Source organism: Bufo gargarizans, chromosome 7 (assembly GCF_014858855.1).
Source record: "Bufo gargarizans isolate SCDJY-AF-19 chromosome 7, ASM1485885v1, whole genome shotgun sequence".
Lineage (NCBI taxonomy): Eukaryota > Metazoa > Chordata > Amphibia > Anura > Bufonidae > Bufo > Bufo gargarizans.
The window spans coordinates 160205330-160229370 of NC_058086.1; the positions used below are offsets into that span (position 1 = coordinate 160205330).

The 24041-nt window shown below is 42.7% G+C and overlaps 1 protein-coding gene across 1 annotated transcript in view; it reads right to left on the reverse strand.

Annotated features, from left to right (window-relative positions):
- Positions 1 to 24041, reverse strand: part of HFM1 (helicase for meiosis 1) — a 152117-nt gene that overhangs the window by 48464 nt on the left and 79612 nt on the right. Inside the window, exon 18 of the mRNA XM_044302435.1 lies at positions 23284 to 23390. Coding sequence (XP_044158370.1) covers positions 23284 to 23390 — 107 coding nt within the window. The remainder of the gene's footprint in view (positions 1 to 23283; positions 23391 to 24041) is intronic.

The following is a 24041-nucleotide window of genomic DNA, read 5'->3' on the forward strand; positions in this document are numbered from 1 at the left end:
ATCCGAAAGGTGCACTTTGGAATATGCGCCCCTTTGCCCACCTTGGCATCAAAAAAGTGTCACACATCTGGTATCGCCGTACTCAGGAGAAGTTGGGGAATGTGTTTTGGGGTGTCATTTTACATATACCCATGCTGGGTGAGAGAAATATCTTGGCAAACGACAACTTTTCCCATTTTTTTATACAAAGTTGGCATTTGACCAAGATATTTTTCTCACCCAGCATGGTTATATGTAAAATGACACCCCAAAACACATTCCCCAACTTCTCCTGAGTACGGCGATACCACATGTGTGACACTTTTTTGCTGCCAAGGTGGGCAAAGGGGCACATATTACAAAGTGCACCTTTCGGATTTCGCAGGCCATTTTTACACATTTTGATTGCAAAGTTCTTCTCACACATTTGGGCCCCTAAATTGCCAGGGCAGTATAACTACGCCACAAGTGACCCCATTTTGGAAAGAAGACACCCTAAGGTATTCCGTGAGGGGCACTGCGAGTTCCTAGATTATTATTTTTTTTGTCACAAGTTAGCGGAAAATGAGGATGTTTTTTTTTTTTTTTTTTTCTTACAAAGTCTCATATTGCACTAACTTGCGACAAAAAATAAAAAATTCTAGGAACTCACCAAGCCCCTCACAGAATACCTTGGGGTGTCTTCTTTCCAAAATGGGGTCACTTGTGGCGTAGTTATACTGCCCTGGCAATTTAGGGGCCCATATGTGTGAGAAGTACTTTGCAATCAAAATGTGTAAAAAATGGCCTGCAAAATCCGAAAGGTGCACTTTGGAATATGTGCCCCTTTGCCCACCTTGGCATCAAAAAAGTGTCACACATCTGGTATCGCCGTACTCAGGAGAAGTTGGGGAATGTGTTTTGGGGTGCCATTTTACATATACCCATGCTGGGTGAGAGAAATATCTTGGCAAAAGACAACTTTTCCCATTTTTTTATACAAAGTTGGCATTTGACCAAGATATTTATCTCACCCAGCATGGGTATATGTAAAATGACACCCCAAAACACATTCCCCAACTTCTTCTGAGTACGGCGATACCAGATGTGTCACACTTTTTTGCAGCCTAGATGTGCAAAGGTGCCCAAATTCCTTTTAGGAGGGCATTTTTAGACATTTGGATCCCAGACTACTTCTCACGCTTTAGGGCCCCTAAAAATCCAGGGCAGTATAAATACCCCACATGTGACCCCACTTTGGAAAGAAGACACCCCAAGGTATCCAATGAGGGGCCTGGCAAGTTCATAGAAATTTTATTTTTTTCGCATAAGTTAGCGGAAATTGATTTTTTTTTTGTTTTTTCTCACAAAGTCTCACTTTCCGCTAACTTAGGACAAAAATTTAAATCTTTCATGGACTCAATATGCCCCTCAGCAAATACCTTGGGGTGTCTTCTTTCCAAAATGGGGTCAGTTGTGGGGTGTTTGTACTGCCCTGGCATTTGAGGGTCTCCGCAATCATTACATGTATGGCCAGCATTAGGAGTTTCTGCTATTTTCCTTATATTGAGCATACAGGTAATGAGATTTTTTTTTCCGTTCAGCCTCTGGGCTGAAAGAAAAAAATGAACGGCACAGATTATTTCATTCGCATCGATCAATGTGGATGAAAAAATCTCTGCCAAAAAAAAAAAAAATGGAGGGGAAAGGCGTCTGCCAGGACATAGGAGCTCCGCCATACATCCATACCCACTTAGCTCGTATGCCCTGGCAAACCAGATTTCTCCATTCGCATCAATCGATGTGGATGAATAAATCATTGCCGGGATTTTTTTTATATATATATATATATACAAAGTGTTTGCCAAAGCATAGGAACGCCGCCTCCTCCTCAGCTCGTATGCCTTGGCAAACGTATCTGTCACTGCAGAGGAGAAAATCCCGTCTTGCAGCGCCGCATACACCAACTTGCGTGTAATCTGACAGCAGTGCAATGCTTCTGTCAGAATGGACATCGGTGCTGCAGCTAGTAGATCGGTTGGTCCACCTGGAAGGTAAAAAAAAAAAAAAAAAAAAAAAAAAAAAACCAGGCCACAACGCAATAATTTTATTAACTTTGGAACAGAACATGTAAACTTTAACTTTTGGAACTAAACATTAACCTGTTTGCTTACTGGTGTTTTTTTTTTTACCTTTATAGAACAAACCTCTCCTTCCCCATGGGTCAATGTGCAAAGCGCAAATCGCCCAAAGATGTGGCGAAGTGCGTTATGCACTTTGTCCCATGTGAAAGGAGACGTTTGCAGCAGCTGTGAGTGAATGGGCCCTAATAGCCCTGTGTGCCTATCCTGGTGAGATGATCCCTATGCTAGGTGTACCTGTGTGTGGTACTTTCGGAAACACTCCCCTAAGCATAGGGCAGGGTGGTCAGGACAGAAATAGCGGGTGTCACGCCTTATTCCACTCCTGCTACAGACACGACATTTTTTTCGGGGTGGCGGTCGGTTTGAGGTACCAGCAACGACACTGGGGAAGTGTCGCTCGTGTAGACGGCTAACTACACTGGTGGATGGGGCCACGGAACCTCCTGGATACAGGAGGTTCGCGATGATCTCTTCCTGAAATTTGAGGAAGGATCCAGTTCTCCCAGCCTTACTGTAGAGAACAAAACTATTGTACAGAGCCAATTGAATCAAATATACAGACACCTTCTTATACCAGCGTCTGGTTCTGCGGGAAACTAAATACGGAGACAACATCTGGTCATTGAAGTCCACCCCTCCCATGTGGAGGTTATAGTCGTGGACTAAGAGGGGCTTTTCAATGACACGGGTTGCTCGCTCAATTTGTATTGTCGTGTCTGCGTGAATGGAGGAGAGCATGTAAACGTCACGCTTGTCTCTCCATTTCACCGCGAGCAGTTCTTCGTTACACAGTGCGGCCCTCTGCCCCCTTGCAAGACGGGTGCTAACGAGCCGTTGGGGGAAGCCCGCGCGACTAGTTCGCGCGGTACCACAGGCGCCAATCCGTTCTAGAAACAAATGCCTAAAGAGGGCCACACTTGTGTAGAAATTGTCCACATAAAGATGGTACCCCTTGCCGAATAAGGGTGACACCAAGTCCCAAACTGTCTTCCCACTGCTCCCCAGGTAGTCAGGGCAACCGACCGGCTCCAGGGTCTGATCTTTTCCCTCATAGATCCGAAATTTGTGGGTATAGCCTGTGGCCCTTTCACAGAGCTTATACAATTTGACCCCATACCGGGCGCGCTTGCTTGGGATGTATTGTTTGAAGCCAAGGCGCCCGGTAAAATGTATCAGGGACTCGTCTACGCAGATGTTTTGCTCAGGGGTATACAAATCTGCAAATTTCAGGTTGAAATGGTCTATGAGGGGCCGAATTTTGTGGAGCCGGTCAAAAGCAGGGTGGCCTCTGGGACGGGAGGTGCTGTTGTCACTAAAGTGCAGGAAACGCAGGATGGTCTCAAATCGTGTCCTGGACATAGTAGCAGAGAACATGGGCATGTGATGAATCGGGTTCGTGGACCAATATGACTGCAATTCATGCTTTTTTGTCAGGCCCATGTTGAGGAGGAGGCCCAGAAAAGTTTTAAGTTCGGAAACTTGGACTGGTTTCCACCGGAAAGGCTGGGCATAAAAGCTTCCCGGGTTAGCGGTGATAAATTGTGTGGCATACCGGTTTGTCTCTGCCACAACTAAGTCTAAGAGCTCCGCAGTCAAGAACAGCTCAAAAAATCCCAGGGCCGAATCGATCTGAGCTGTCTCAACCCGAACTCCAGACTGGGCGATGAAAGGGAAAACTACAGGTGCGGCTGAAGTTGGGGACTGCCAATCAGGGTTTGCCAGCACCTCAGGGACTCTAGGGGCTCTACGGGCACGTCTTTGCGGTGGCTGCGACGGGGTCACTACTGCACGTGCCACCGTACCAGCTTCAACTGCCCTTCTGGTGCTCGCTACTTCACCAGGTTGTACGGCAGTGCTGGTACTAGGTCCAGGAAGGGCTGGGCTGCTGGTGTATGCCTCACCACGTAATCCGACAGCACCAGCCCCACTCTGCTGCTCTTGAAGCGGATCCTGCGCAACCTGCGGTCTAGCGACACGGGGCCGGGTACGCCTGGTGGTATCAGGGACCTCAGCCTCCTCGTCCGAACTTTGGGTCAGAGAGCCACTGCTTTCTACAGGTTCGTATTCTGACCCGCTGGATTCATCAGATGAGGGTTCCCACTCCTCATCCGACTGGGTCAGAAGCCTGTAGGCCTCTTCAGAGGAATACCCCCTGTTAGACATGTGGGCAACTAAATTTAGGGGTATTCCCTGAGACTACCCAAGAAAAAAAAAGCAAGCCTGTCTTACAAATGGGAGGCTAGCGAAGTACCGGAGGCCGCTGCGGTTGATAAAAAATATCAAAACAGATTTTTTTTATCGCCGCAGTGCGTGTAAAGTGAATGTGCAGCGATCAAAAAAAAAATTTTTTTTTTGTCACTGCGGTGGGGCGGGCGTGGGTGTACGCACGTGTGGGCGACCGATCAGGCCTGATCGGGCAAACACTGCGTTTTGGGTGGAGGGAGAACTAAAGTGACACTAGTACTATTATAGATCTGACCGTGATCAGTTTTGATCACTTCCAGATACTATAAAAGTACAAATGCTGATTAGCGATACGCTAATCAGCAAATAACGGACTGCGGTGCGGTGGGCTGGGCGCTAACCGATCCCTAAACTACCTAACCAAGGGGCCTAAACTATACTGAAACCTAACGGTCAATACCAGTGAAAAAAAAAAGTGACAGTTTGCACTGATCACTTTTTTCCTTTCACTAGTGATTGACAGGGGCGATCAAAGGGTTAATTGGGGTGATCTGGGGGCTAAGTGTGGTGTAGTGGGTACTCACAGTGATGTGTGCTCCTCTGCTGGAACCAACTGACCAAAAGAAGGAGCAGAGGAGCACAGCAGCCATATAACCCCATCATATTTACTAATATGTGGGGTTAAATGGCTGCTGATTGGATTTTTTAAAAATCAGCAGCCTGCCAGCCAATGATCGTGGCCGGCAGGCTGCTGACGAAATACTCTGCTGCGAAATGCCGGCCCGCGATGCGCATGCGCGGGCCGGCTGTGACGTAATCTCGCGTCTCGCGAGATGACGCGCCGATGCGTCCAGGAGGAATAAATCAACCACCTCCAGGACGCATCGGTGCGTACAGCGGTCGGGAGGAGGTTAAGGCACCTTCCCCTGTGGAAAGATGCATGCACAATGGGTTTATTTAACTTGCTTGTTCCTGCGAAGGTGTGCTGTTCCGTTAGTCTGCCTGTGTACAAACCTGTGCTTGATTCCTGGCAATTTTTCTCTGCCCGACACGACCTGTGCATCTATTGACCCTTTGCTGCAGGCTCGAACTTTGGCCTGTTTCACAGATTCACATGTACTCTGCCTGCCTGCCCTGACCTCAGCCTGTCTCTATGGTTTTGCTGCATCTCTCAGTGATACACACCAAAGTCTCTGACCCCCATGGGTCAACTGTCAACCACAGGGACTTCTCCAGGAGGTGCAGTTTTGCAACTGTTGTATTGCTGAAGGTTGGGCATCCCTGTTCTACACCCACTGCTGTAACACTGAATTTTCAGGAGTGTCACGTGACCAGGCTCCCAAAAAGCCAATACACACAACTTCTGAATGGTAAGCATATTAAAAACTTTCTCCTGTAGGAGTGTTATGTGTGGTTAATGTGGGTTTGCGGGAAATTCTGGGTCACAGAAACTACTTTAAGTATGGCTTTGTAATATTGTTAAGATAATATTTACAAGTCAAAGCTTGATAAAATATATGAATTAATCCCCCGAGGACATGGCAATAAAAAAATTTGCGTTTTCACTTTTTGCTCCCTGCCTTCATAGAGCCATAACTTTTTTAATTTTCGTTCACATAGACATATGAGAGCTGGATTTTTATGCGACAAGTTGCATTTTCTAATATCACCATTTAATATTGTATACGATATAGTGGGAAGCGGGTAAAAAATTCCAAATAGGTTGAAAATAGTTTTATGGCATAATAGCTTTAGTTTTATGGGTTTCATTTTTCTGAGTTTCCTTAATTCCCTGGGCAGTGGCAGATCCAGAGCCCGGTCTCGGCAGGGGCACTTCCAGAATATTTTCTGTCTGCAACCACAAAACAATGGTGCTTATAGAACAGACTACACAGTGTAGAGGTATACTGTATATTGTGTGGCACAGTTTATGCTATATGTGTATAACATAAACATATTCCACATGAAAACTTACAATTACTTGGCTTGGCCCTTAGGGATCTCGGACACCACTTTCACACTTTGGCCGGGGGCTCGGCAGAGCTGATGTTGTGTTTTATCCTAATGAGAAAGATTTCATAATAAGGATTTGGAGAAGGGGCAGAGGGATAGCAGAGCAGGGAGAGGATGGTGCTGCTACTAGGGGGTCATACCATGGGGGAGTAATAAAGCCCACTGTAATGCCCCCCAGTACAAAAAATTCTCCTTATAATGTGACAGTGCAAAAAATACCCCCTTGTAATGTCCCCAGTTGAGCTAATGTCCCCATAGTGTGCCAGTATAAAATACCCCTATATTGTGCCCCCAGTAAATGCCCCATAGTGCTCCTCTCCCCCCTTCCTCCGAATGCCCCCCATAATGTACCAGCATTAAATGCCCCATATATAGTGCCACAGTAGATGCCCTCAGTGTACCCCATAATTTGCAAGTATAAAATACCCCTTCTTAGTGCCCCCTGTAATTGACCACATAATACTCCTCTCCCCCCCTTCCCCACAGTACCCACTATAGTTTGTCATAGTATAAAATGCTACTGTACAGAGCCCGCCATATAAAATACCGCTTCTTTATGGCCTCAGTAGATGTCCCTATAGTGCCCACCAATAACGTGCCAGTAATAAGTGCCCCCAATAATGTGCCAGTAAAATGTGCCCCCATAGATGCCCCCAATCACGTGCCAGTAACAAGAGCACCCCCCAATCATATGCCAGTAACAAGAGCCCCCCAATCATGTGCCAGTAATAGGAACCCCCCCATCATGTGCCAGTAATAAGAGCCCCCCAATCATGTGCCAGTAATAAAAGCACCCCCCTTCATGTGCCAGTAATAAAAGCCCCCCATCATGTGCCAGTAATAAGAGCCCCCCCAATCATGTGACAGTAATAAGAGCCCCCCATCATGTGCCAGTAATAAGAGCCCCGCAATCATGTGCCAGTAACAAGAGCCCCCCCAATCATGTGCCAGTAATAAGAGCCCCCCCATCATGTGCCAATAACAAGAGCCCCCCATCATGTGCCAGTAATAAGAGCCCCCCCATCGTGTGCCAGTAATAAGAGCCCCCCCATCATGTGCCAGTAATAAGAGCCCCCATCATGTGCCAGTAATAAGAGCCCCCCATCATGTGCCAGTAATAAGAGCCCCGCAATCATGTGCCAGTAACAAGAGCCCCCCATCATGTGTCAGTAACAAGAGCCCCCCCATCATGTGCGAGTAATAAAAGCCCCCCATCATGTGCCAGTAAAAATATTGTACATATAAAAAAAAAAAAAAAAACACTTATACTTACCTCCTTGTTAGCGATGCGATGCAGGCCTCTTCCGGCCTGTGTCCCGCATTGTGCGGCTCAGGCGGCGCGATGACTTCATAGTGCTGGCAGCCTCTCCCTTCCCTGCTCCGCCGCAGCACAGCCATCTGTATCGCTATCCTGAGGACGGCGATACAGATGACTAGAGATGAACGCTTCCACAATGGAAGCACTTATCTCCCTGTGCCCTGCCGCCGCCGCCCCCCACTTGTGAGCAGGGCCACGCCGCCAGCTCGGGGGAAGGGGGGGGGGCAATTGCCCCGTTGCCTTCCCCCCCCCCGGATCCACCAGTGTCCCTGGGCCAGTATGATCACAGCTATACCAATTTATATAGTTTTTCTTGTGTTTTAAAACTTAATTTTAAAAAAAAAATTGTAAAAAAATATCATCATATTCTGACCCCATAACTTTTTTTTACATCCACAGAGCTGTCTAAGGACTCATCTTCTGCAGAGCGATCTGTAGTTTTTATCGATCAACATATTTTGGAGTGTGTATGACTTTTTGATCAGTTTTTATAAATTTTTTGGGGGAAGTGACACCTGCAGTCCTGCATTGGCATATTCCTGTGATAGGCAAGGTAATCTCGCACAGGCTCCAGTCTATCATCACTACAATACAGATTCTCCATCCCAGCGGAGCATTCCCAGGGAAAGCCACCTCAGATGTTTTTGTTTTTTCATTTTTGTTTTTTGCTCCTTGCATTCCTGGACCTATACATTTTTTATTTTTCTGTTCAAATTTGCCCCTGTTAATAAATCAGGGCCAAAGAATGTAATTATAAGACCAACAATCTGATTACCTGTGAACTGTCTTTTCATTTACCCCTTTCAGGACACTGTGATTTTCAGTTTTTTAATCCCTGCCTTCACAGAGCCATCACTTTTTAATTTTTCTGTTCGCATAGCCATATGAGGGCTTGTTTTTTGTGCGACAAGTTGCACTTTCTACTGGAACCATTTAAAATTACATAGAATGTAGAGAGAAGCTGGAAATATATTCCAAATAGGGTGGAACTGGAAAAAAAACTATTCCACCACAGTTTTATGGGTTTTATTTTTAAGGCGTTCATTATGCGGTAAAACTGACTTGTGCTCTTCATTCTCCAGTTCAGTACAATTGTATGTGTGATGGCTCATTTAATTGCAGAATTGTAGTTTTTGATAATACTATTTTGGGGGGTGTATGACATTTTGATCACTTTTCATTCAGTTTTTTGAAGAAGTAAAGTGATGAAAAACAGGGAACATTTTCATTTTCCATTTCGCCTTCTACTGTATGGGATACGTTTTTTATATTTTAATAGTATGGGCATTTTTGCATGCAGCTATGTCCATGATGTAGATGTTTTTTTTTTTATTGTTTAAGTATTTTTAAAGGGGGGTGATTTGAATTTTTATATATTTTTCATATATTTTAAAACTTTTTTTTTACTTGTTTTTTTAGGTTCCTATGTGGACCACAACATGCAATTATTAGATTGCAATGTGTATAGGGAAACCTATACCAAAATAGCAATATTACAATTCAATGCTGCCACCTGCTGGCCTGAATTGTAATATACAAATAATGAGCCTGGAAGCCTAGTACAGGGTCAGGCTCATTACTTTTAAGGAATACCTTCCCCAAACTCCAGAGTTCCTGCCTGTAAAGTGCGTGCTTCTGGGTTTCCAGCTTCTCAGAGGCAGTGGTCACATTTAACCACGGCATCTGAGGGTTTAACGCTGGGTTCACACCTAGGCGTTTCGCAAACGCGCGTTTTTATGCGCGATTTTGTCTCGCGTTTTTATGCGTGTTTTTTGTAATAGTAAACGCGCGTTTGACGCGCGTTTGGGTGATTGACAGCAGTGTTGTCCAAAGAGTCTATGGCCCAAACGCGCGTCAAACGCGCCAAAAAAAGCTCCTGTACTTGTTTGAGCGTCGGGCGTTTTACAGCGCGATCGTACGCGCTGTAAAACGCCCAGGTGTGAACCATTCCCATAGGGAATCATTGGTTCTTGCCTGTTGTGCGTTTTACAGCGCGTAGGAACGCGCTGTAAAACGCTCAGGTGTGAACCCAGCGTTAATGTCTGCATTCACATTACAGCCGATTACAGACATTAGCTGCGGGTGTCTGCTGTATGAAACAGCAGGCAACCGCTAGCTATGGCACTCGGTCATCTACAGAGCAGATATCATCTTTAAAGACCCCACATCCGTTGTACATGTACATGTCGTTCATGTTTAATTAAAAGTGGAAAAATATCAATTTAGAGAGTTAACCGTGCATGAGTTTTAAATTCCCAAAAATGTTTCCAACTTTAGGAAAAATGTATTGCGATGCAAAACTAAACACAGACCAGAAGTGGAGCTGTTTCTGCATGCTCCTTTCTTCTATTACAGAACAGCCCACTTAATTTCAGTAGATCTTATTTGACTGTCTTCATTTCTGAGATCTGAACTGCACTGACTGAACTCTTGTCGGCACATGTGCAAGATTTCAGGGCTGAGCATTAGAACTGTGATGATGCCTGTGCAGTGACCCAATAGATGACTGCTAAAAACATTTAGGGTCAGTTCACAAGGCTGATTTGCAAAATATACGTGTAAAAAGTCAACGTTCAATAGAAGCCGATTTTTAGGCCTCAAAATTACGTGAGTTTTTTAGGCAGATTTTTTATGCTTTTCTTTTAGACTCCACGGTTTCTTTGCCAACCATAAAAAGTAGTAGATAGGGCACAAAATGTGTCCAGGGGTAGCAGAAAGGGCACACAGCAGCAGACCAGACAGCTCTTCTTCTGCCAGCTCAGGGGGAGGAGCAGCAGCACACAGCAGCAAATTTGAATTGTACTATTGTACTTTTATGTACCAAAATAAATAAAACTACACTCCCCTTTTTTTTAAAACTTATTCAAAACGTTATTAAATTCTATAGTATTTTTCTTTGAAGTGTAGCTGAAGTTTCAGTTAAGAGTCTCTCTTTAAAGAGTATCCGAACCTGAAGTCTTGCTCTTATCAGCAAAACAGGGACAGATATAGGTCTGTTATAAGGTCTGCACCCTGCAGCCAAACATAGCAGAGAAGTACACCCCTCGGCTGGATTGGGATGTTCGCACTGTTGTACTGGAATGTGAGTCAGTACATTGCCTGCATTTCCTCTGAATGGATATGAACCCTGCTGATGTTTCAGTACAGACTTGTTTGTTGTTCAACAGCACTACCTCTGCACTTATCATTTTTGCTGCCTTTTTAACATTTTCAGCCTTGCCCCTCACCCATCATACAACACCAAGGGCAACCCACCTTCCATCAGGTAGGATCCCGTCATCAGGGTTTGTCCTGGGGGAATGAGAGGAACACCACCTCTCACAAGGCTACTACTTCCATCCTCTCCATGCCTCCTGTGTGTGCTGCTGCACTTGGCCTTGTCAACCAGTGGAAGAGTGACTAAAGCTAAATGGCGGAGGTGAAGGAGTGCTCTGAGTGACTAAGCCTGCCCCCTGATGCTCTGAGCACCTCACCAGCATAAAAATCTAAGTAGCATTTTAGTCAAAATGGAGATAGGATTACTACAAGGAATAAATTAGAATAGTCCTTTAATTTACTGTATTCTGTTCTTAAATTTCAAAGTTTTCTTTCAATAAGCTTGGAAAACAGGATTGGAGATTAGAGATGAGCGAATTTCATATTTTGAAATTCTTTCATGCTTCCTTTGGTGGTAAAAGCAGAACTGCGTTATGGATTCCGTTACCATGGACCATAACGCAATTCTATGACGGAATGCCATCATAATAGAAGTCTATGAGCTGTTAAACGTATCCGTCCCGTTTCCGTTACGCAGGGAATTTTGTGGTAACGGAATCCATAACGCAATTCTGCTTTTATCACCAAACGAAGCCTGAACTAATTTCAAAATATGAAATTTGCTCATCTCTATCGGTGATGTCATCAGGAATCAAGGAAGTATACTGGGTGATGAAGAACGTTACTTTTATTTCTTTGTCTACGTGTTTCAAGGGCTCAGCTCCCTCTTCCTCTGGACAGTAACTGAGGGCGCTGCCTCCTGTCTCTATTTTTTGTCTTACAAAGTTTTCTTTCAGACTTACTGTCTAATCGGGGTCCACAAATAGTGGTTCTTTTAAAGGGGTTGTCCGGGATTGGGGGACATTGGTCTAATAATAATCTACTGACATACACATTACAAACATGCATGTACTACCTTTTGAACATATTTCTTAAGCCCCGTTTTCATCCAGTAAATTCTTGGCCGGTAGTGAGTATATTTTTGTCTTCAGTGACGTATAGGGTCCCTGGCAGGCAAGCAAAGCCTCCTCTTCCACTGCTCAGGGAGCCTGGTGACCTCACTGGCAGCCTAGGTAATTATGTAATAATGCAGGCCGAAATTGCGCTAAGCCCCACCCCTCTAGTCCGGTAACGTCACCGGGCATGGAGCTTTATAATGAATGGAGGCAGGAGGATGAATATGTATGAGGGGGGCGGATCGATGGAGGAGTGGACAATGTGCAGGAGGCATGAATATGTATGAGGGGGGAGGGTGCAGGGATGCGATGTTAGACAGAAGATGCCACCCTGCACTGCGACCCACAGTGCAGTGTGGCAGGAAGTGATCGCACAGATAAACAGATATGTAAACAATCTGTTGGAGACTGTAGGAGCCATGCTCCAGTGTAAAAGCTACCTAAAACCATCTTGGGAACATAGACTCGGGTACTAAAGGTGAGTATGATGTTTTAAAAAAAATAAGTTTGATCCCGGACAACCCCTTTAAGCCTTCTTTACATCCCCTTTTCTTTCTGCAATTTAACAGTGACACAAAAAAACCCTGCTATGTATTTCAAAGAAACATAGAAGAAATATGGCAGAAAAAGACCACATGGTCTATCCTAGGTATGTTTAAATTCACTTAAAGGGCTTCTGTCACCCCACTAAACCTTTTTTTTTTGCTTACTTATAATCCCTACACTGCGATTTATGGCTACATGATCAAATTAATCATTTTGGTCCTGTAGATTTAGTTTAAAACAAGCTTTTAAAATATGCTAATTACCTTGCTACCAACAAGTAGGGCGGCTACTTGCTGGTAGCAGCCGCATCCTCCGATCGTAAAAAGACGCCCCCTCCATATTGTGATTGACAGGGCCAGGAAACGGGATCGTTCTCTGCTGGCCCTGCCTGTTTGCATTTAAAATCTTGCGCCTGCGCCGCGGCCGTACCTGTCTTCAATTGGCGCAGGCGCACTGAGAGGCGGCCGCTCGCTCGGTCGCTCTATCCTCAATGCGCCTGCGCCGATGACGTCACATCTACACCCGGCGCAGGCGCATTGAGGATGGAGCGGCCGCCTCTCAGTGCGCCTGCGCCAATTGAAGACAGGTACGGCCGCGGCGCAGGCGCAAGATTTTAAATCTACATCTACAGGACCAAAATGATTAATTTGATCATGTAGCCATAAATCGCAGTGTAGGGATTATAAGTAAGCAAAAAAAAAAAAAAAGGTTTAGTGGGGTGACAGAAGCCCTTTAAGGAATGTTTACGCAGCAGAATCTTCCAGCGTAATTTTGACCCCACACCAAAATTCTGCCAGTAGCCAATTGTTTTTTACCAGAAGGCAGCGCTGCAGTTTAAAGCCACAACATACAGTGGGATGCAAAAGTTTGGGCAACCTTGTTAATTGTCATGATTTTCCTGTATAAATCGTTGGTTGTTACGATACAAAATGTCAGTTAAATATATCATATAGGAGACACACACAGTGATATTTGAGAAGTGAAATGAAGTTTATTGGATTTACAGAAAGTGTGCTATAATTGTTTAAACAAAATTAGGCAGGTGCATAAATTTGGGCACTGTTGTCATTTTATTGATTCCAAAACCTTTAGAACTAATTATTGGAACTCAAATTGGCTTGGTAAGCTCAGTGACCCCTGACCTACATACACAGGTGAATCCAATTATGAGAAAGAGTATTTAAGGGGGTCGATTGTAAGTTTCCCTCCTCTTTTAATTTTCTCTGAAGAGTAGGTCTCAAAACAACTCTCAAATGACCTGAAGACAAAGATTGTTCACCATCATGGTTTAGGGGAAGGATACAGAAAGCTGTCTCAGAGATTTCCGCTGTCTGTTTCCACAGTTAGGAACATATTGAGGAAATGGAAGACCACAGGCTCAGTTCAAGTTAAGGCTCGAAGTGGCAGACCAAGAAAAATCTCGGATAGACAGAAGCGACGAATGGTGAGAACAGTCAGAGTCAACCCACAGACTAGCACCAAAGACCTACAACATCATCTTGCTGCAGATGGAGTCACTGTGCATCGTTCAACCATTCGGCGCACTTTACACAAGGAGATGCTGTATGAGAGAGCGATGCAGAGGAAGCCTTTACTCCGCCCACAGCACAAAAAGTGCCGCTTGAGGTGGGCTAAAGCACATTTGGACAAGCCAGCTTAATTTTGGAATAAGGTGCTGTGGACTGATGAAACTAAAATGAAGTTATTTGGCCATAACAACGGGCATTAAGCATGGAGGAAAAAGAACACAGCATTCCAAGAAAAACACCTGCTACCTACAGTAAAATATGGTGGTGGTTCCATCATGCTGTGGGGCTGTGTGGCCAGTGCAGGAACTGGGAATCTTGTCAAAGTTGAGGGACGCATGGATTCCATTTAGTATCAGCAGATTCTGGAGACCAATGTCCAGGAATCAGTGACAAAGCTGAAGCTGCGCTGGGGCTGGATCTTTCAACAAGACAACGACCCTAAACACTGCTCAAAATCCACTAAGGCATTTATGCAGAGGAACAAGTACAACGTTCTGGAATGGCCATCTCAGTCCCCAGACCTGAATATAATTGAAAATCTGTGGTGTGACTTAAAGAGAGCTGTCCATGCTTGGAAGCCATCAAACCTGAATGAACTAAAGATGTTTTGTAAAGAGGAATGGTCCAAAACACCTTCAACCAGAATCCAGACTCTCATTGGAACCTACAGGAAGCGTTTAGAGGCTGTAATTTCTGCAAAAGGAGGATCTACTAAATATTGATTTCATTTATTTTTTGTGGTGCCCAAATTTATGCACCTGCCTCATTTTGTTTAAACAATTATAGCACACTTTCTGTAAATCCAATAAACTTCATTTCACTTCTCAAATATCACTGTGTGTGTCTCCTATATGATATATTTAACTGACATTTTTTATCATAACAACCAACGATTTATACAGGAAAATCATGACGATTAACAAGGTTGCCCAAACTTTCACATCCCACTGTATCTCTACTTGGCACTGTGTCTGCACGGATGCCACTTGAAGCTGTGGAGGGCGCCTGCTCGTGGCTTAGTTCCATTCAGTGGAGCTAATCAGTGAGCAGGTCCATGTTATGCACAGTGAACCTCTGCAGAAACCGTGGTGGTCTCTAAAGTAGTAAACATGGTGGATTTTGACAGTGTCAAAATCTGACATGTGAATGGCCCCCTACTGTTGATTTCCTAACCACATATGCTGCATTATTTGTTCCAAGCATCTACTACTTTTTTGGTAAAATAATATTTTCTTGTGATTTTGTCCCTAATTTCAATTTTAAGCATCTTAAATAGCTTTTTTTTTGCATGCATTTTAGGAGGCATTTATATTCAATGTTACTTTTTATGCATGCTGGCCAAAACCAAAAAGAAGTTATCTGGCTAAAAAAAAAAGTTATAAAAAAAAAAAAAAAAGAAAGATCCCCTGCCACTGTCTTCTTCCTGACTCCTCTTGACATGTATTGTCTAAGAAGTCACATTTCCCATATTTTTTATTATGTATGTATATAAATATATATATACACACACACACACACACACACGTGAAACTCGAAAAATTTGAATATTGTGCAAAAGTACATTTATTTCAGCAATGCAAATTAAAATGAATTGCAGTAATGCAGCTTGAAATTAGAATCCTGTAGTCCAGTTGCCTTGATTTATTCTTTACAAGATATGCCATGACCTGGATAAATGAGAACCTTCACAGACATATATATATATATACATATATATATATATATATATATATATATATATAAATTTATTTTTAATTATGGTAATTCTAAGTGACAAAATAAAAAAAAACCTCTAGAAATATTCCAGTTTTACATGGGCTGTTAGAGCAGTCGAAAAAAGATGATATATTACTTTTCTCTGTAGCTCACTTGTCAGCTTTGCTATAGATACTGTCACTAGATTTTCATATAATTATCACTAGAGGGTGGGCAAGTTAATGACAGTTCTATTGTGCTGCTGAAACTATACACCCAGATAAACCCTTGTATGCATCTCAAGGGAAGGGGCTGTACTTTTTTACTTCCTGGAGATCTGACATAAAGTGCACACACTCTGATATACAGTGGATATAAAAATTAAAAAAAAGTCTACACACCCCTGTTAAAATGTCATCTTTTAGGTGGAGGGAAGAAAAAATAAATAAAATGATGTGGTTGCATAAGTGTGCACACCCTCTTATAACTGGGAATGTAGCTGTGTTCAGAATTAAGCAATCACATTCAAAATCATGTTAAATAGGAGTCAGCATACACCTGTCATCATTTAAAGTGCCTCTGATTAACCCCAAATAAAGTTCAGCTGCTTTAGTTGGTCTTTCCTGAAATTTTCTTAGTCGCATCCCACAGCAAAAGCCATGGTCCACAGAGATCTTCCAAAGCATCAGAGGGATCTCATTGTTAAAAGGTATCAGTCAGGAGAAGGGTACAAAAGAATTTCCAAGGCATTAGATATACCATGGAACACAGTGAAGACAGTCATCATCAAGTGGAGAAAATAAGGCACAACAGTGACATTACCAAGAACTGGACGTCCCTCCAAAATTGATGAAAAGACGAGAAGAAAACTGGTCTGGGAGGCTACCAAGAGGCCTACAGCAACATTAAAGGAGCTGCAGGAATATCTGGCAAGTACTGGCTGTGTGGTACATGTGACAACAATCTCCCGTATTCTTCTTATGTCTAGGCTATGGGGTAGAGTGGCAAGACGAAAGCCTTTTCTTACGAAGAAAAACATCCAAGCCAGGCTACATTTTGCAAAAACACATCTGAAGTCTCCCAAAATCATGTGAGAAAAGGTGTTATGGTCTGATGAAACCAAGGTTGAACTTTTTGGCCATAATTCTAAAAAGATATGTTTGGCCCAAAAACAACACTGCGCATCACCAGAAGAACACCATAACCACAATGAATCATGTTGGTGGCAGCATCATGCCAAGGGGCTGTTTTTCTTCAGCTGGAACAGAGGCCTTAGTTAAGCTAGAGGGAATTATGAACAGTTTCAAATACCAGTTAATATTGGCACAAAACCTTCAGGCTTCTGCTAGAAAGCTGAACATGAAGAGGAACTTCATCTTTCAGCATGACAACGACCCAAAGCATACATCCAAATCAACAAAGGAATGGCTTCACCAGAAGAAGATTAAAGGGACACTGACAGGCCCAATTAGCATATTTAGGTATATATATGTCAGTACAGGTCTTCTAAAGTCTATTAAAATCATCTAAGTAGCCCCCCTGTCCACCTTATAAATACCGAAATATAAAGTTTTATAACCTGCTTGTCCGGTCACCAATCTGACCAAGGGGCGGCGTTTCATGTCAAAATGCGCCCAGCCAGCCGCTCCCAACTGCTGTTCTGAAGCCCCGCCCAGCTCATCAATATTCAGTTCGCTGGGCGGCGGCTACAACTCTCCCGACTCACGATCCTACGCATGGCCCATTCAATCCTCTGGGCACGTCCTCCGTCCAATCTTCAGCGCATGCGCCCGGCCGGGGTCACATCGCGCCTGCGTACAGAGTGCTGCAGCCTCTGCTTTATGCGCATGCGCCGGGCACTTGAGTCGGGAGAGTTGTAGCCGCCGCCCAGCTAAGTGAATATTGATGAGCTGGGCGGGGATTCAGAACGGCAGTTGGGAGCAGCTGGCTGGGCGCATTTTGACATGAAACGCCGCCCCTTGGGCAGATTGATGACCGGACAAGCAGGTTATAAAACTTTATATTTCGGTATTTATAAGGTGGACAGGGGGGCTACTTAGATGATTTTAATAGATTTTAGAAGACCTGTACTGACCTAAATATGCTAATTGGGCCTGTCAGTGTCCCTTTAAAGTTTTGGAATGGCCCAGCCAGAGTCGAGACCCGAATCCGATTGAAAATCTGTAGGGTGATCTGAAGAGGGCTGTGCACAGGAGATGCCCTCGCAACCTGACAGATTTGGAGTGTTTTTGCAAAGAAGAGTGGGCAAATCTTGCAAAGTCAAAATGTGCCATGCTGATAGACTCATACCCAAAAAGACTGAGTGTTGTAATAAAATCAAAAGGTGCTTCAACAAAGTAATAGTTTAAGGGTGTGCACACTTATGCAACCATATTATTTTATTTTTATCTTTTTTCTTCCCTCCACCTAAAAGATTTCAGTTTGTTTTTCAATTGAGTTGTACAGTTTATAGGTCACATTAAAGGTGGAAAAAGTTCTAAAATGATTTATCTTTGTCTCATTTTTTTACATCACAGAAACATGACATTTTAACGGGTGTGTAGACTTTTTATATCCACTGTATATACAAGAAGTTCAGGAAGGAAGTTTTCATCTTCAATATGGCTGTCCTTAGGGAAGGTTTCATGTATTAAAATTTAATAGCTACATCATTTAACCCCCTTCAGAACACAGCCATTTTTCACCTTCAGGACGCAGCCTAATTTAGCAAATCTGACATGTGTCACTTTATGTGGTAATAACTTTAAAACGCTTTTACTTATCCAGGCCATTCTGAGAATGTTTTCTCGTCACATATTGTACTTCATGACAGTGGCAAAATTAAGTCAAAATATTTCATTTTTATTTATAAAAAATACCAAATTAACGCATAATTTGGAAAAATTAGCAAATTTCAATTTCTCTTTTATAATAGTAATACAAACCCGATTCCAAAAAGTTAGGACACTAAACAAATTGTGAATAAAAACTGAATGCAATGATGTGGAGATGGCAAATGTCAATATTTTATTTGTAATAGAACGTAGATGACAGATCAAACGTTTAATCCGAGTAAATGTATCATTTTAAAGGAAAAATACGTTGATTCAAATTTTCACGGTGTCAACAAATCCCAAAAAAGTTGGGACAAGTAGCAAAAAGAGTCTGGAAAAAGTACATTTGAGCATAATGAAGAGCTGGAAGACCAATTAACACTAATTAGGTCAATTGGCAACATGATTGGGTATAAAAAGAGCTTCTCAGAGTGGCAGTGTCTCTCAGAAGCCAAGATGGGTAGAGGATCACCAATTCCCATAATGTTGCGCAGAAAGATAGTGGAGCAATATCAGAAAGATGTTACCCAGCGAAAAATTGCAAAGACTTTGCATCTATCATCATAAACTGTGCATAACATCATCCGAAGATTCCGAGAATCTGGAACAATCTCTGTGCGTAAGGGCCAAGGCCGTAAAACCATACTGGATGCCCGTGATCTCCGGGCCCTTAAACGACACTGCACCACAAACAGGAATGCTACTGTAAAGGAAATACTTCCAGAAACCATTGTCAGTGAACACAATCCACCGTGCCATCCGCCGTTGCCAGCTGAAACTCTACAGTGCAAAGAAGAAGCCATTTCTAAGCAAGATCCACAAGCTCAGGTGTTTTCACTGGGCCAGGGATCATTTAAAATGGAGTGTGGCAAAATGGAAGACTGTTCTGTGGTCAGATGAGTCACGATTCGAAGTTCTTTTTGGAAATCTGGGACGCCATGTCATCCGGACCAAAGAGGACAAGGACAACCCAAGTTGTTATCAACGCTCAGTTCAGAAGCCTGCATCTCTGATGGTATGGGGTTGCATGAGTGAGTGTGGCATGGGCAGCTTGCATGTCTGGAAAGGCACCATCAATGCAGAAAAATATATTCAGGTTCTAGAACAAAATATGCTCCCATCCAGACGTCATCTCTTTCAGGGAAGACCCTGCATTTTTCAACAAGATAATGCCAGACCACATTTTGCATCAATCACAACATCATGGCTGCGTAGGAGAAGGATCCGGGTACTGAAATGGCCCGTCTGCAGTCCAGATCTTTCACCTATAGAGAACATTTGGCGCATCATAAAGAGGAAGGTGCAACAAAGAAGGCCCAAGATGATTGAACAGTTAGAGGCCTGTATTAGACAAGAATGGGAGAGCATTCCTATTTCTAAACTTGAGAAACTGGTCTCCTCGGTCCCCAGACGTCTGTTGAGTGTTGTAAGAAGAAGGGGAGATGCCACACCGTGGTGAAAATGGCCTTGTCCCAACTTTTTGGGGATTTGTTGACACCATGAAATTCTGATTCAACATATTTTTCCCTTAAAATGGTACATTTTCTCAGTTTAAACTTTTGTTCCGTGATTTATGTTCTATTCTGAATAAAATATTAGAAGTTGGCACCTCCACATCATTGCATTCAGTTTTTATTCACGATTTGTATAGTGTCCCAACTTTTTGGGAATCCGGTTTGTACCTCCAAAAATAGTTATTACTTTCCCCATATGTCTACTTCAAGTTTCGATCATTTTGAAAATTACATTTTATTTTTTGGGGACGGTAGAAGGCTTAAAAGTTTAGAAACAAATCTTAAAATTTTAAAGAAAATTTCCAAAATCCAATTTTTAAGGACCAGTTCAGGTCTGAAGTCACTTTCTGGGGCTTACATATTAGAAACCACCCATAAATCACCCCATTTTAGAAACTACACCGATCCGTTTTGGACCGCCTGAGGACAGCCCTGAACAGATCTCATAAACGGAAAGCCAAAACGCCATTGTGAAAGTAGCTTTAGGTGTTCCACAAGAATTAAAGGAAAATGTAGATGAAATTTCAGAATTTCACTTTTTTAGGCAGATTTTCCTTTTAATCAATTTTTTCCGCTAACAAAGCAAGGGTTAACAGCCAAACAAAACTCAATAGTTTACAGAAACACCCCATATGTGGTCGCAAACTGCTGTACGGGCACACAGCAGGGCACAGAAGGAAATGAATGCCATATGGTTTTTGGAAAGCAGATTTCACTGGGATAATTTTAAGCTGCCATGTCACATTTGAAGACCCCCTGATGCACCCCTAGAGTAGAAACTCAAAAAAAAAGACCCTATTTTGGAAACTACGGGATAAGGTGGCGTAGTTTTGTTGGTACTATTTCAGGGTACATATGATTTTTGGTTGCTCTATATTGCAGGCAAGGTAACCAAAAATAGCTGTTTTGGCACCTTTTTTTATTTTTGTTATTTTCAATGTTCATCTGACAGGTTAGATCATGTGGTATTTTTATAGAGCAGGTTGTTATGGACGTAACAATACCAAATATGTTTGTTTCAGTTTTACATAATAAAGCATTTTTGAAAATAATTTATTTTTTAGTGTCTCCATATTCTGAAAGCCATAGTATTTTTTTATTTTTTGGGCGACTGTCATATGTAGAGGCTCATTTTTTTCGGTATGAGATGAGGGTTTGATTGGTACTATTTTAGAGTGCATAAGACTTTTTGATTGCTTGGTGTTACACTTTTTGTGATGTAAGGTGAACAAAAATGGCTTTTTTTTTACGGTATTCACCTGAGGGGTTAGGTCATGTGATATTTTTATACAGCAGGGTCTTACGGACGTGCCGATACCCAATATGTATACTTTTTTTTATTTATTTAAGTTTTACACAATAACAGCATTTTTTAAACTAAAAAAAATCATGTTTTAGTGTCTCCATATTCTGAGAGCCATAGTTTTTTCTTATTATTTGGGCGTTTGTCCTAGGTAGGGTCAAATGTTTTGCGGGATGAGATGACTGATTGGTATGATTTTGGGGTGTGTATGACTTTTTGATCGTTTGATATTACACTTTTTGTGATGTAAGGTGACAAAAAATAGCTAGTTTTTATTTTTTTATGGTGTTCACCTGAGGGGTTAGGTAATTTGATATTTTTATAGAGCAGGTCATTATGGACGTGGAAATACCTAATATGTATACTTTTTTTTATTTATTTAAGTTTTACACAATAATATCATTTTTGAAACAAAAATAAATAAATCATGTTTTAGTGTCTCCATAGTCTGAGAGCAATATTTATTTTTATTTTTTGGGCGATTGACTTAGGTGGGGTATCATTTTTACGGCATAAGATGACGGTTTAATTGGCACTATTTTGGGGTGCATATGACTTTTTGATCGCTTGCTATTACACTTTTTGTGATGTAAGGTGACAAAAAAAAGTTTTTTTTTAGGTGACGTAAAATGGCTTTTTTAACACCGTTTTTATTTTATCTTTTTTACGGTGTTCATCTGAGGTGTTAGGGCATGTGGTATTTTTATATAGCAGGTCGTTACGGACGTGGCGATACCTAATATGTCGCTTGGTGTTGCACTTTTAGTGATGTAAGGTGACAAAAAACATTTTTAGCAGTTTTTATTTTATTTTTTTGACGGTGTTCATATGAGGGGTTAGGTCATGTGTGATTTTTATAGAGCCGGTCGATACGGACGCGGCGATACCTAAAATGTCTATTTTTTGCTTTATATTGGGAAAAGGACGTTTTTATTTTTACTTGAAAGTGCGGGGGGCCGATGGATTCAGAGGGAGCCCCCTTTCTCTGTAAACCGCGCACGTGCCACGGTCAGCGATGCCGGCGGATGCAGCAGGGGCCCGGCTATCAGTAACAGCCAGGCCCGTGCTGCGGATTGGGAGGCTGCAGCTCCTGCACCCGCCCGATCCCATCACGTACATGCACGTGGTAATGCCGTAAGGCACCACATTCCCCCACGTACATGTATGTGATTTTGCAGGAAGGGGTTTAATAAAAGACCAACACTTATTTATTGCTATATACTTAAAGGGAACCTGTCACCTGCCAAAACCATCCCAAGCCGCCAGCAGTGTGTTTCTGATGATGCCTTTCTTCCTGAAGGCAGTGTCAGAACGAATTGGATATTAATGTATTTACCTATGAAAAGGCACAACAGCAGATGCAGCAAAAGTACTGAAAATGTTGTTTTATCCCCTGCCGGCGCGCTTCTCCACACATGCTTCGCTATGACTGACAGCACTTATGCACGAGAGTTCGGCTGCCTTTGCCGAACAGCCGGCTGTCAGTCACAGCGAAGGGGGCGTGATTACTGTGACTTGAAGCAAGGAGGCTGCTGCCTTCTTGACTTCAAGCATGACTAGAGAAGTGTGCCGGGCAGGGGATAAAACAAAGTTTTCAGTACTTTTGCTGCATCTGCTTTCAGGAAGAAAGGCATCATCAGAAATACACTGCTGGCTACACGCAGGTACTGCAGGCGACTTGGGATGGTTTTGGGAGGTGATAGGTTCCCTTTGAATTAATAAAACTAAAATTAAATACATGCCACACAAAAAACGGAAGTTACTCTGTGTGCATTCCGTTTCCATATGTCCATTCCGCCAAAAAATAGAACATGCCCTATTATTGTCCGTATTACGGACAAGGATGTTCTATTAGTGGCCAGCTGTTCCGCAAAATTACGGAATGTACATAGACATCATCCATTTTTTTTGCAGATACGTTTTTGGGGACTGCAAAATACATGCGGTCGTGTGCGTGAGCCCTAAGGGTCACTTTATTAGAACACTTAATTTACTTAAAACAGCTTTAAAAATGTTGTCAATTGCCAATATTACCTGATGGTTACTCTGTTTTTATCCTTATTCAGTGAATTAAGTATTTTCTTCTCACTGGTTCTGAGCTGCACATCTGAAAATTCCTTACATGTAGATATCAACATGACCTATGAAGTAAACGGGTTGTCTAGTTTAGAAAAGCCAATTTTTAAGATACACTATTAGGGAATTCTGAGTTGTGGAGATCCTCTGTACTGGAACCTCACCTTTTGGCCATAGTAAACAGTGGTTACACAGATTGTCACCCGTGCTTTAGGATCTGTCCTGTCCTACATGGCACAGACATCCCATTGTTGTGAATAGACACTGTGTAATGCTTAAAGGGGTTTTCTGGGAAGCAAAAAAAGAAATAGACACTAAGGGTCTTAATAAGCCCTATAGGTGGCAGTGGATCCGCTAAAGTTATGAAGAGGCGCTGGCCTCTCCATAACTTCAGGGCCTCCAGCGCCAGTTCTAAATGTGAGACAGCTTCTGAGCGGTCTTACATTTAGACCTTTTTTGACGCCTAAAACAAGCATAGAAAATGGTAAATGAGACGGGCTCGTCCCCGTCAAACCTTCCGTCCCGTCCCCTTCACCCCTATAATTTTAGACCTGTTGTGAGGGGGGCGAAGTCGCAGATAGCGCACAACTAATCGCTGCGGTGCCATCTGCGCCTGACATGCGACTAAGTCAGGTGGATTTCAGTATAATAAATGACCCTATAAATAGTATAAATAAATTCCTAAATTATTTTCATTTATAATGGTAATTTTGTCT